Source organism: Delphinapterus leucas, chromosome 15 (genome assembly GCF_059928025.1).
Source record: "Delphinapterus leucas isolate spDelLeu-1000000601 "Yukka" chromosome 15, BTC_Dleu_Yukka2, whole genome shotgun sequence".
In the NCBI taxonomy this organism is placed as follows: Eukaryota; Metazoa; Chordata; class Mammalia; order Artiodactyla; family Monodontidae; genus Delphinapterus; species Delphinapterus leucas.
In genome coordinates this window covers 86,245,533-86,260,682 of record NC_143143.1, presented here as the reverse complement: position 1 = coordinate 86,260,682, position 15,150 = coordinate 86,245,533, and the positions used below count along the sequence as shown (strand labels likewise).

Genomic DNA, 15,150 nt, shown 5'->3' with positions numbered 1-15,150 from the left:
AGGCACAAAGGAGTAAGACCAGAGGTGGGTGGTTAGTGTTTTCTGCCCTTTCTGAGCTAATGATTAGGGAGGGTTATGCATTCTCTCTCTGTCTCGTAAGGTGTTTTTCAGACCTGCCCACACTCTCTTTTGTACACTGATGGCATTATATATGTGGTACCTTGTTTATTAATTAATTCCTTAGCCCGGAACCTTCTGTAACAATTACATCATGGCTGATGACAAATCGCCTTTGTTTAATGATACTAGTTTTCCAGTATGATAGGTAAGGAGATTATTTAATGAGGCTGAAGCCAATGTTACTTAACACTGCATTACTTAACATTACAGCATTATTTAATAAAACAAATTTTTAAATGATGCTGGGGAATTAGGTGCGTAACTCTCATTATTGTTAATGGTTGTTGCATACCTAATTCCCTGCTCAGCGCACTCACATCTGGGCTGCAGCTCCTCCTCCTGTGGAAATGAGCTTACCAGCTTCTGCACAGAACATCCGGGGCCCAGGTATAAATAACCGCAGCGCTGCTTCTTTGTGTGTGCAGAAAGCAGCCCTGACCCCAGGAGAGGTAGTGCCTGTACGTAGATTCAGTTTGACAATCAGAGGCATGTAAGGGTCATTACCAAGGAAATGAGGTAAACATCTAATTAGTTTTTATTGACTTTCACACTCGGAATATAAATCTTGGGACTAGGTAGGACTCATCGCCTTCTGGGGTCTTAGTCTGGCATTTATGTATTTTAACAAGATGGCTTATTCCTCAGTTGGCAGCTGGAGAATGGGCAGATCGGTGAGTGATGCTGGAAGGTGACGTCTGCTTGAACTGGAGCACAGCGGGGATGGGGTGGGGCCTCCCTTACGAACCACTGGCTGTGTGCTCTGCTCTCTGGGGGAAAGAAGTGCTGATCTACCTGGGATTCGGACTTTTGGCAGGAACCCAACCAGACCAGAGGAGAGTCTTGTTCTCTCAGACTGAGCAGCACAGCATGGCCACGGCAGGTTGAGAGCTTGTGTGGCATTAAAGTCAGCTCCACGAGGGCAGAGGGCATGCTCGTCTTGCTCACGCTGAGTCTCTGTGCTTGTCACAGTGCCTGGAACATAGCAAGCACTTCATAAATGATTGTCCAATTTCTGGCCAGGACAGATTTCAATAATTGACATTTAAATGTGGAGGTAGGTGTTCAGGACCTTTTTGTTGGCAAGTGGCAGAGATCCACATAAATCTGGACTGAACCCCCCCCCCGAGAAAAACATGTACAGGCTCATGTGCAAAAGAAGTCCAGGGCCATTAGACTTCAGGTATGGCTGGATCCAGGTGATCAAATTACTTTGTGAAGTTTCACTCTCTCTCTTTTTTCTTTCCTTTATGATGGTTTACCGAGTTGGTAAGAGAGTTCTCTTTCTCAGTAATTTCCAGCCAAAGTGCTGTGATTGTGTCTCATTGGTGTGTCTTAGGTGTGGGCAATGAGTTGATAGTTGTGGCTGTGGGGGTGGGCTCTGCAGACTCCGTGCCTGGGTCTGAGATCAGTCTCAGCTGAACACATGGACTCAGGATGGGGCAAGGTTCCTTCCCAAAGGAAAAATGGTGCCCTCATGGTAAACTGTGGAAAGCAGGCATGAGTCACCTTCTTCTGTGGGAAGGGTCACCTGTCACACCAGTAAAGCCATGGAGATGGGTAAAATAAAAGCCAGAAGCCCTGAGTCTGGTAAACGTTTTGCTACCCATGTTGTAATTTTTGTTAAATATCTTCATTTCAATGCAGCCAGTGACCTTTGCTCTGCCCACCTCATGGGCTTTTGTGAGGAGTGAGTAGAACGATATTATCCGACACGGCATTTTGTCGCTGGTGAGTACAGGTTGGGCAAATGCACCACGATCTCAGGTTCTCCCATCAATACAAAGCACTTGAATTTCAGAGAAACAGGGAATGATTTTCTAGGATATTGAAAAAATATCTGTTTATCTGATATTGACATATAACTAACTAGATTTTTTTTTTTTTGCTAAATCTGGCAACCTTACTATGATCATTATGTAAGTCCAATACATTTCCCCCTTTTCCACGTTGAGGCTTTGTCTTCTTTCTTCTCCAAGTGTCCAGGAAGGTGGTGGTCCCTGCACCTGGGTGCCATCTGTGGTGCTGGTCAGCGTGGCTCAGGGGATCCCCAAGGCTGTCACCCTGACATGGAGCAGAGACTGTGGCTTCCCCAGAAGACAGGCCCAGAGGATGCATCATTTCCCAAATGGAAAGGTCAGGGTATGTGTATGAAATGTGTTCAGGCATGAAGGGAATGAAGGGAGGGAGGAGAGTTTGTTTTCCAAATCCCAGTTCCCAATTTCAGGAGGTATTTTTGTGCAATGTAAAGAAAATTGTCTTAGATTAAATAAAGGAAGTGTGATTTCATGAATTTGGAATCAGGCATGTGGAAGTCATTTCTTAAAGGCCCAAAATATACATTATTCGTAAAGAATTTCAATTCACCGGTGTGTTTAGGAACATTTGCTGAGAACTCCGTGTGTGTCCTGGCGTGGCTGGTCCTGGGGACGCTCGAGTTTACTGGCCAGTCTGGGAAACCTGTAAGTTACAGATAAGTAAGGAAGGGGTCAAAGGTCAGAGATATGAGCAAAATGCTGATCCTGCCTTAGGTGGCTAAGGACACCTTCCCTAAGGTGACAGTGATTACATCTACCATTACACCTACACCTGCATCTACACCTACACTGACGTCTACACCTACACCTACATCCACACCTACATCTACATCCACACCTACACCTACAGCAACACCTACATCTACATCCACACCTACACCTACGTCTACTACATCCACACCTAAACCTACACCTACATCCACACCTACACCTACAGCAACACCTACATCTACATCCACACCTACACCTACGTCTACTACATCCACACCTAAACCTACACCTACATCTACACCTACACCTACATCCACACCTACATCTACATCCACACCTACACCTACATCTACTACATCCACACCTACACCTACACCGACATATACACCTACACCTACATCCACACCTACATCTACATCCACACCTACATCCACACCTACATCCACACCTACACCTACACCTGCATCTATACCTACACTGACGTCTACACCTACACCTACATCCACACCTACATCTACATCCACACCTACACCTACAGCAACACCTACATCTACATCCACACCTACACCTACGTCTACTACATCCACACCTAAACCTACACCTACATCATCTACACCTACACCTACATCCACACCTACATCTACATCCACACCTACACCTACATCTACTACATCCACACCTACACCTACATCCACACCTACACCTACATCTACTACATCCACACCTACACCTATACCTGCACCTACACCTTCACCTATACCTACACTTACATCTACATCCACACCTACATCTACATCTACATCCACACCTACGTCTACATCCACACCTACGTCTACACTTACATCTACTACATCCACCCTTACACCTACATCTACCTCTACACCTACACCTACATCTTCCTCTACACCTACATCTATAGCTACACCTACACCTACATCTACATCCACACCTACACCTACATCTACCTCCGTACCTACACCTATATCTACATCTACACCTACATCTACATCTATATCCACACCTACACCTACCCCTACATCTACATCTACCTTTACCTCTACATATATATCCACATCATCTGTATACAGAGAGATAGATATCAAAATGTGTAGGTCTTAAAGCTATGGCTTTCTTCAATGAATCCCCATCCAGATGCAGAGCATGCCCAGCACCCAGAAGCCTCTCTGCTCTTGAGGTGACAATTAACTTAGATATTGAAGCAAGGATAGAAAGTGGCCACTGAAGAATGGAAAAGGTGTATGCTTGGTGGAGAATAATGTGAATCTTAAAGTAGTTATGTCACTTGATGAAGACCTTGCAGCTAATTCTAAGGGCAGTGGTGGCTAATTCCCCAGGTGATGTGCTCCATCACTATGCCACATGGTATCAGCTGGAATTGGGGTAGCTGCTCAAAAGAAAAATACTCTCCTCCCACCCAAAAGCAATGGCTTATAAAAGATCAAAGTTGATATCTTGCAGGCAGAAGCTTGGAGGAAGGCACCTCCAAGGATGTGGTAGAAAACAGTTCCATGGTGTCATCTGGGGTTCTGGGTTCCATCTTTCTGCCCATCAGCTCAGCACATGGATTTCATCTTTCAGATCAGCCGATGGTCCGAGATGACTGCTGGAGTAGCGGCCTTCTGAGCTGTGGTCTGGAAGAAAGAAGAGAGGGAGAAAGAGGTGTCCTTCATCGAATCCCAAATCACGCTTTTGCTGGTGTCTCTTTAGAGAGAACATAGCCAGGTGGCTAGGTGTCTACGTATGGTAATGAACATCAGGACATTTGTCTAAGAAGGAACAGGGGTATATGGTTAAAGAACGCACACCACACATGTCATCTCATTCCACAGGAGGCAATTGTGCCGTAGAAATCAGACAAGTCACAGAATTGCAGAACAGGAGACAGTCGTCTGAGTGAGAGTTGATATTTACATAGCAGTGAGGTTGGAGAGGAAAATGCAGTGCCCAAGACATTTCTGGGGTAGATCTGGCAGAATCTGGTTACTAAATAGAGAAATTGAGCAACAGAGAAAGAAGGTGACATGTTTAAGACTGGGAGACTGGGTGGGTGGTGATGCCTTTAATTGAAAGTGAAGTGAGTAGGTTGGAAGTGTCTGCAGGGCATTGAGGTGGCCGTTGAGGATATATTTGTAAATAGTGGACTAGAGTTTAGGAGACAGGCTGCAATGGGAGATGGCAGCTTGGGAATTGACAGTGTATAAATTATTACTAAAACCTTGGGAGTGGGTGAAATCATCCAAGGAGAGACCAGAAGAACATCGTGCTGGCGTCATGGAAGGACCAACAGCAGAGACGTGTGTACAAGACAAGCCTGCAAAACAAGCACAGAGGCAGCAGCGGGGCTGGGGAAAGTGCAGCTGTAAAATTCAAGGGGAAACGTGTCAGAAACTAACAGCAAGATGTTGGCTTCTAAATAGGATTCTTTCCAAAAGGAGCCAGGGCCAATGGGACCCCATGGATTAGGGGACTAGGGATGGAAAGAACATGATGAAATGGAAACATGCTCTTGTGCCCGAATTCAGGAAGCGCTCAAAAATTATTGGAGACAGAAAAGGACACCATGGCCAGGCCTAGGAAATGGGTTACAACACACTGAATAAGAAAGAAACAAAGAATCCATGGGTGCATACTTATACAAATGAATGAACATTTGAAAAGTTGGGGTACATGGGAAAGCCCTTCTTTACAGAAAAATATCAAAGACTAAATGTAGAGGAATCAAAGAAATAGGAAATCACCACTTTACAGCTACCATAATAACTACTGATTCAGGCAAGAAACATCAATGGATGCTGAAATCACTGGGTGAAAGATTGCTGGCGAAGAGGGTATCCACATGATCAAAGTCTGGTATCATAAATTACTTATTCATTGCTTTGGGCAAAGGATAACTTAATAGGAGAGAAACTGGCGGACACCATCTTAAACAAATGCTCGAATTTAACATGGTGAATAATGGGAAACAGTGATCGCACTTATGCCCTGACGTGATGCCCAGGGAAGGAAACATCTCCTACGAGGTGTTCTGACCAAAAATGATGATATTGAATCAAATCATGAGGAAATAATCAGATCAATACATTTGAGGGCCATTCTGTAAAATAACTACCCCAGACTCATCAAAAGATCAATGCCGTGAAAGACAAAAATAAAAATAAAGCCAAGGGAACTGTTCCAGACTAAAAAGGGATGAAGGGAATTTTGCAACTAAAGGCAATTTGTGATCCTTAACTGACCCTGGATTAAAAAATAAAACATCTGTAAAAAGGGTTATTGGGATAATTGGAGAAATTTGAATATGGATAGCATTTTAGATAATAAAATGATTTTAGCATTGCATTTCCTGTGTATGATAACAATGTCATAGTTACATGGTTGTTTTTAAAAAATACATGGTGATATATTTGGTAATAAAGTGTCCTGATGGCTATATGATTCCAATGGTTCAATAAAACAATATATACTGCAAGAATATGGATCAGTGTCTGTGTGTGTGTGTGCACTTGTCATTGTACTAGTCTTGCACCTATTTTTCAAAATAAAAATTTGGGACAAAAGAAGAGGTAAATGTGTACATTGTGAGATATTGCAGGTATGTGTATGAATCTGTCTGTGTATCTACAAATACAGCACTCCTATGGATATAGGCATTCCGATATTTTGAACCAGTCCTTCAGAAATGAGAGCACACACTCATAAAAATGCACGCGTAAGGACCCTTTCTGCATCAAAAATAAACAAAACAATCCAGAAACAAACCATCCATCAATGATTAAAAAGTGGGACATTTATAATACAGAATTTTATGCAGCTATTACAAAGAATGCCTTCTGGCAGAATGGTGGCTAGATATGACAAATTCCACTGAAACCAACCAAAAATGATGGATTAAAGAAAAAGAAAAAAAGCAAACCTTTAAAATGCATGATGTGCCGTCAAGAAAGTAAATTATACGTGGAGGCCAGCAACTGATTATTACCTGGAACCCAGAGGGGTGATAAGAGCAGGGAAGCTGGCTCTACCTTGAGGGCGTCGGACAACCAAGCACATTTGAGCTTCATTTAGAGCCACTGGGTGAAGGAAGAGAAAGCAAAGCTCGGCATCTGTCCAAGGTGCTAAGTCAACCAAGAGTTCTTTCCACATAAACCTGGGCCCCCAAAGGGCTGCACCCAATATAAGGGGACGTGGAAACAAATCCACCCTCAGGGGCTGCAAGGCCACTGTCCTCTTAAACCTCAAGGCAGATTTGAGAAACAGAAAATCTATCCCGAAATTGATAACTTGAGAATTCAGCGTTGTGGGTGAATTTATATTAATACTGAACCTGTAGAACCTCAAAAGGAGAATGTAGTTTAATGTAGTTCTAGTTGGTAATGTTCTCAAAAACCTGTAGAAGCAAAAGGAAGTAATCTCACCTTCAACACAGAGCACAAGGAATTGCCATAGATAAAGTTCTAAATACATATGAACTCATTCAAAAATTGTAAACTCACAGGGACACCAGGCACTGTGAACAAGGACCAACAAAACAACAGACAGTAAAATAAGTATGTAGAAATTTAGATATTAACATTATCAAGTTATGTTTACTTAGTTTATGGAAATAAATGAAAAGATTGCAAATATGGGGAAAGTGAGAGAATATAAAATGGCCAAACACATTTGGAAAAGAACCAATTACAAATGTGAAAACGTAGAAAGGATCAAAATTAAAACTCAGCAGATGGTTTAGCAGTGGATTACACACAGATGAAAAGCTAATTAGTTTACGGAAATATGTATCTGAAAACATTATCCAAAATGTAGCCCAGATAGACAGAGGAATGGAAAAATATGGGAGGAATGCTGACGTGAAACATGAACGGTAAAAACACAATATGTATGTATTCAGAGTTCCAAATCAGAGGAAAGAAGTAAAAAGGTGGGGACAGTATGTGAAGATACAATGGATAGAATTTTCCAGAACTGATGGAAGACACCAATTCACAGATTCAGGAAGTGCAATTAATCTTAATCAGGATAAATAAAATTTTAAAGCCCCCCACAATTCTAAACACATTTTGGGGAAACTGCTGAAAACTAAAGACAAGACAAAACCTTCAAGCAACCGGAGAGAAAAGACAGATTGCTCACAAGTTTATGACAGTTAATAGGCAATTGATCGGCTTGTCAATCCTGACCGTACATATCCCCCTCTACAATTTCCTACAATCTACAAAAAGAATTGTCTTTCACATTTATTCCTTTAAACCACATTGAACTGGTTTTGCATGTGATGTGAATTAGAGGTATAACTTATTTTCCTGCAGGAATATCCAATTTCTCAACATCATTTATTGAAAACCCTGTCACTCGTCTATTTCACCTCTTGCTGGGACCCATCCCTCTACTCTGTATTCCTGCCCTACCAATCCCCTCCCCCAACATCCTTTACAATTTTACTTTCTGATCTTTCTGTTTGAAATATATGTCCCTTGCCCCTCTTAAGGCTCCATTATGAAGATTCACCTCAAATATGTCTCCTTTATGAATTCCTTGATTCTTTAATAAAATAAATTAATTAATCCTTTAATTCTTCAGACTACACAATGTATAACCCACACACCCTTGTAAGTGGTATCATTATATCACTTTTTATATCTGTAAAAGCTCTGTATAATCGTATCTTTGGTGCCAGACAGGGCAAGGCTTGAATCATGGCTCTGCCTATTTGTGAGTCTGACAGCCACTAGGAACCTGAGTGAACCAGAAAAACATTATTAAATTTGAAAAAGGTACCATTGTCTTCCCAGGCTCTGGGTTGGAGATCCATATGTCAAGGGAACACATAAACAAGATTTAAGAATACAAGAGATAACAAGTGTTGGTGAGAAAGTGGAGAAAAGGGAACCCTTGTACACTGTTGGTGGGAATGCAAATTGGTTCAGCCACTATGGAAAACAGCATGAAGGTTCCTCAAAAAATTAAAAATAGAACTGCCATATGATCCAGACATCCCACTTCTGGGTATATATCCGAAGGAAATGAAAACAGGATAGCGAAGAGTTACATGCACTCCAATGTTTATTGCAGCATTATTCACAATAGCCAAGATATAGAAACAAACTAAGTGTCCATCAACAGCTGAATGAATAAAAAAGATGTAATACACACACACACACACACACACACACACACACACACACAGGAATATTATTCAGCCACGAGAAAGAAGGACATCCTGCCATGAGCTGTAACATGGATGAAACTTGAGTGAGAAGTCAGAGGAAGACACACTTATGTGCAGAGTCTGAAAAAGCCAAACTTGTAAAAACAGAAAGCAAAATGGTGGTTACCGGGGATGGGATGTTGCTTAAGGGCACAAAGGAGTGGTAAATAAATCCTAGAGATCTAAGGTACAGCATGGTGAATATAGACAACAACATTGTATTACAATCACCAAACTTTCTAAGAGACTAGATCTCAATCACTCCAGATACTAAACAGATGGTAATTATGGGACCTGATAGACGTGTTAATTATTGCTACAATGGCAATTATATTACAATTTATGTGATCAAATTAACATGGACACCTTACATTTACACACTGTTATATGTCAAATACGTTTCAATTAAAAAAGAACCAAAAAAATCCCCACAACAGTTAAAGACATGTTAAAGACTTACTAATACTGAATGAAGCTTTCTGCCTGAGTAGTCAAAGGATTGAATAAGCTCATTGTTATTCAACACCCATACCTGTAGCACCAAATAACTCTGGTACTCCTGCCTGTGCAACTGTAGCTGCTTGCTGAAACCACATAGAGTGTTTCTAAAAAATACCCATGCTGAGGTCACTCCCAGGCATTCTGACTTCATTGGTGTGGGGCGGAACCCAGGCACCAGGATATTTTCAGAGCTCCACACTGTGTACAGATTTTCTAAGTCTGTAATTGTGTGTATGTTTGTGATGGTCATCAAAAATAGCTCAGTTTACAAGAGAATTCTCCATGTATTACCTCATTTAAATAGATTCAGCAAGTGTTTCTCTAGCGCCTAGTAGAAACACATCTCTGAGTCCCACTACGTGCTCTATAGGAAGAAATGAAGAGAGACTGAACTTATGGATGTTTCGAAACCTGGAAAATTATGTCAGGTGTTATGGAAATTGCTAAACGTATGTGCATTACAGAAATAGGTCACAGTCATCACACACATTTTTCCAGAACCTGTGATCTGTCCTTTGGCTTTACGTTTAATTTTGCTGTGGTAGGAATATGTCATTGTACTAAGTATTCTTATGGTGTGTCAGGGGGCTTTGTGGAGAGGATACACACAGGCCATGAGTCTTCCTTTCTCTTTTAGAGGAGTCTTGTTCAATGGTTAGTAACTGGTGAGTGTTCTGTGGCTTCCTGAAGGCAAATAAGTAGTTCTTCGAAGCTGGGAGCATTTTGGTCGTGTTAGTTTTTTGTTAGTGCAGTCTTTCTCAACTCAACTCACCAGAGTGGCTTTAAAAAATACACTCATACGTGGGCCCCATTCCTGGAGATTTTAATTTAGTTGTGTGGGGGTAGTATTTTCAAAAGCTTCTCATGTCTCTTTTACATTTTTCTATATCTCAATATAATGTTTTGAACATATGGAATATAGTTATAATGATTGTATTAATGTCTTTTTCTGCTAATTCTAACATCAGTTCTGGGTTCGTTTCAATGAGTTATTCTCATTATGGGTAGTGCTTTCCTACCTTTTTGTGTGTCTGGTAATCTTTGGTTACATGTCAGACATTGTGTGGTTTTTTTACCTTTTTGAAGGCTGCATATTTTCTTCTGAAGTGGGTTTTTTTGTTTTTGTTTTCCTGAAATGCAATTAAGTTCGTTGGAGACAGTTGAGTCCTCTGGGGTCTTTTATGACGGTTAAGGTGGCTTGAGAGCCGTTCTCAATCTAGGGCTAATGTTTACTTCTATTGATGCAGAAGCTTCCTGAATACTTTGCTAAACGTCCCATGAATTATGAGTTTCTTCAACTTGGCTGGGGAACAGAGATACTAGTCCTGGTCCCGTGTGGACACCTGCCGCCGCTCCCTCCAATCCTTTCAGGTGGTTCTCTCCCCAGCCACACGTAGGTCCCTTACCTGTATGCGCTAATCAGTACTCAGCTGAATATTCAGGGGACTCTGTATAAAGCTCCAAGATGCTCTTTCTGTGAATTTCCTCACAGTTTGTTCTAAAGGGAAGCCAAGGCTGATAACATAACCCTGGCTTAGTGGATCAGAAATGGTCATGCAGAGGTGATTTGCTCTATTCCTTGCCCTGCATCACTGCGTTTTCTGTACTTCTTTAACTTTCAATGAACTGAAGATTTATCCGTCAAGCTCTGTTGTCATTATTGAATGACTTTGAGATGGACAAGTGAAACAAATCAACAAACCAAACACCGATTGTGTTATAGAGACTTCTACTAAAACCGTGGCACAAAACGCTCAATAAAAGTCTTCGTCTGAGACTGGGAGATTAGTTTTAGTGAAATTTGACTAATTAAACAAACTAATTACTTTTTAAATTTGTTATGCTGTTATTGTTGCTGAGCCAAATAATAAGCTCTGTTAACACATAAACAAACACATACTGTTTCTTTCATCCCTCTCCAAAATGTTAGATTGCCTTGAAATTGACAAGCAGTTATCACTGCTGTCTGTGGTTCTTGACTGAAAGGAAAATAGTGACATCAGAATGTACAGAAACATGGAATCTCTTCCTGGGTTTTGTATTTCAAAAGTCTAGGTCCCTAGGCAAACAAAAAGACGCAGGGAATAGTCAGTAAATTTGGGAGGGAGCAAAGGACAGACTTTCCTGCCTTCAGGACAAGAAGAGCATCCTTGGGAAGATGGAGAGGTTGGGATGATGGAGAGGTTGTGGTGATGGAGAATTTGGGATGATCTGAGGGGGTCGATCACTAGCTGGCACAGTAGAAATGGGTCCTGTGCCTTGCTTCCTGGACTAAGCACCAGGAAAGGAGGCTAAGCCCAGAGAGGCTTGTTAGCTCCCAGAACAGAGGGAAACAATGCCTTTCTCCTGGGAATAGTTTAGAGAGAACGTGAATACTCTGATGAGTCAAAGAAGGTACAAGAGCATAGCACAGAGTAGGTCGGATCTGAGCACATGGCTGGAAATACAGAATGTCCCCATGTGATAGATGTGGAAGAGAGGGGCTCTGGGTCAGAAGGGCCTGCGTGAATGAGGATGTCTCCAGGGTGGTCTAAGTGGGCCACAACAGACAGACATCTCAGTAGTTGGCTGTACAGATGGATGACATTAATGGTCCATAGGGGGCCCTGCCCTCTCTCTGTCTTCTCACTTTGTAAACTTTTAGAACTTAGCTATAGGCACAGGGTAAAGAGATTGTGCAGAGTTAAACAGACAGATTGAATTTCTCCCACTTCAGTAGAATGGAGTCTGGGGATTCGGTTGAGTTTTGGAAAATGAAGAAAATGTCATATATTAATTATGTGTATCAATTAGCTGAGTTGCATGTCTACCACACTCATTGTACCATTTGAAAACTATACTGTAGGTATATCAGTTGTATCAGTCAGGTATTGCTGTAGAAAAAACAACTGCAAAATCTCAGTTGTATATAGAAATAAGCCTTTATTTTTCATGTGTCTGTGCACTGGCTAGGTGGGTTTGCCCATCTTGCCTGGGCTGTGCTTGGCAGTTTTATGCCACTGTCCTAGGCTTAGGACTAGCACATACCCCTCTATTCACATCCCATTAGCCCAAACAAACCATGTGGCCGAATCCAAAACTTAGGTGCATGGTAACAAAGTGTATGTTTAGTAAGAGAAGCTGGAAAGCTACAAAGCAAGGGCATGGATTCTGGAGATGAATTCATCTACCATGGGTGTCCACAGAGAGAGACGTCAGTGCAGACACATCTGGAAAGAAATTCATGGAAAGGGAAGACTAAGACTGGACCTCGAGGAAAGAATAAGGTTTGGCCAGGAGTGGCTCCCTGGGTGAGCGGAGCGGCCTGAGCAAAGCCTTAGCACCAGGCAGGAACAAGGCAAGTTTGAGCGACAGTGAGTTTGGTGGTGGCCATTTTTATCCTAGCAAAACAGTGAGTGAACCTGGGCTCTGTACACCCAATCGCAATCTACGCTTTGCTTTCAGCACAAATGAAAATGACTGTTCAATCTTTAGGTGAATATAATTTTCAAGCACCCATAAGGTAGTATTGGTTAAACAGAAGGAAGGCGTAGTAAATTTCCCAGCAGGAAACAGTGCAGTTATTCTTTTCTACGGAAAATAAATACTAAGTTCTAAGTGGTGTTTTGGATGCATCCATTGAGTTGCTAAATCAGCCAGGCCTCCTCTCCACTGTGTCTTGTATGGGTGATAGACAACTGCTGAATTACTGGAGGTAACTGGTGATTTTGCCATCCACAGCCTCGTTCCACTCATTTAGCATTAGGAAACCTCAATACTTTTGTAAATGACTTAAAATATTTGACATGTATGTCTCAGTCCCTTGAATACATTGGATGCTGTGGAAAGAAGTCTTTGTTAAAAACTCGGCTTTCGAGGAACACTGAGCAGGGGAGCTCCAATAACAGAAAAAAAAAAGGTGCATGAACGAACCAGTGCAGAAAATCCTCAGTGCCAGCTCCCCTGTCCTGTCGCACGAAATTCAGCATCACACACCTGGATGTATTCTTGGAGGTTAATGAAATAATGGGAAGGCTGCCACCTCCTAAACCCCTTTCAGAGAGAAAACCTTTCAAACACTGAGATATGTGATACCATGATTTCCACTAATGATTCCAGTGGAAAGCCAGTGAAATGCATCACAGATGTGGTGAGGATAATTATAGATATTACTGGCCCTGCAAAACGGTTCCATTCCAAAGGAGGCATCGCTTTCTGCCAGCAGTTTAAAGATTTGAGAAGTGAAGCGGCACCCCGAGAAGCAGAGTTAACGGGAGCTAGAAAGAGATGCATTTAGAATTTAGACACTGAGATCCCCGATGTGCCCCAGAAGAATTTCAGAGAATGAGAAATCAGTCCGAATAAAAGGAAGACCCAGTGGTGAACAGAGTGCCTTCCTCTGTGATCCTGCCAAAGACCACAACGGCTGCCCCCCAACCTGGTTTCCTACGCTTTGTGGGTAAATCTGAGTGCGGTGGAGGAGGCAAAGGGAAGCCTCTCAGTGTTTCATAGAGGCATGGGCGCCCTCACTCCATCCTGCGGGTTGTAGCCATAGTTCCAGGAGCCTCAGGTTCTCAGGATTTTTCTCGGTGACCGGAAGGAAGGGAGGATAAGCTCTCCCAAGGAGCCCCAAATTGTGCGTTCGGCTCTAAGTTACTTGCTGCTTCTTATCTGATTTATACTAAAAATCGAACTCAAACTGGTTTAAACAATAAAGGGAAAGTATTGGCTCATATAACTGAGAAGTCTGAGTGAGGGGCTGACTTATAGTAGATCTGTTTGTACTTCATATTGGGTCTCATCGTGGACACATGCATGTCGGGCTACTTTACCACGAGTGACAATAAGTTTCGTTGTTGGCTTAAAGAGGGGGCTGCCAGATGCCTCCACTGTGGAGTTATACTTTCTCCCATTAACCAGCAAGTAATCTGTGGGGTTACAACGCGGCACCAACACTTCTCCAACCCCCATCGATCTTTCATAGAAGGCTTTGCAAACTTTATACTAACTTGCCCCATTTTGAGTATCCGTAAGGACCCATGGTTTTTCACTGAACTGACTTAGTTCTGGTTGTTTATAATGATCCTTTTCTTGGTGATGGTCCCATTGTCACAGTGTGTCCATTGGGAGCTTGTTGGGTTAGCTTCCTTTGTCCTTTTCATACTATTCCCAAACATTTTGGAAAGAATTCTTGCCCTCTGGCAACAGGATGCTCTAGGACCATCTTGACTTTATTCTTCTGCTGAATGTCAGATCAGTTGCTCTCTGAGGATCTCTGATTCCTCTTATGGAAGACTAGTATTCAAGATCAAAACCAGGGATGGATCGGAGTGTCCTGCATAAACCCCATGGGGAAGGTACTTATTGTTGAGTTCACAATTTAATAATCACAGCACTAACTCTATCAAACGCTTTTTATTCTAATCTTTAAAAAAAGGAATTTTTGCCTTTAAAATATTTACCTGTGTTTCACTATAATTGCAATGGTAATTCTGACCTGTGCTGTTGACCACCATGCTGTGGGCTCCTAGTTGACCTGCGACCCCCTTCTTGACCCAAAGCTCACTCTTTTTTTATTCTGGAAGCCATTTGGTGCCAGGCCTGGAGCTGTGTCCTGGGCATAAGTGCTGAACCAGGCAGACACAGGTGTTGGACCTTGAGCTTTGATGATTCAGAGGAGGACACACATAGAACTGCTTGTGCTGAACCGTGAGTACCATGCAAGTGCAGCGTGGCTGGACTCCAGGCTCAAAGCAGAAACTGTGAGGTCAGGAAATGTGGCCATTTCTTCCATCT

The 15,150-nt window shown here is 42.2% G+C and overlaps 1 protein-coding gene across 1 annotated transcript in view; it reads left to right on the top strand.

The window, feature by feature from the left end:
* The first annotated feature begins 749 nt into the window (after window positions 1–749).
* Window positions 750–15,150, top strand: part of LOC149747524 (uncharacterized) — a 105,164-nt gene continuing 90,763 nt past the window's right edge. The window contains exons 1-3 of the mRNA XM_089895444.1: window positions 750–791; window positions 2,649–3,475; window positions 3,565–3,725. Of these exons, the coding sequence (XP_089751570.1) occupies window positions 750–791; window positions 2,649–3,475; window positions 3,565–3,725 (1,030 nt within the window). The remainder of the gene's footprint in view (window positions 792–2,648; window positions 3,476–3,564; window positions 3,726–15,150) is intronic.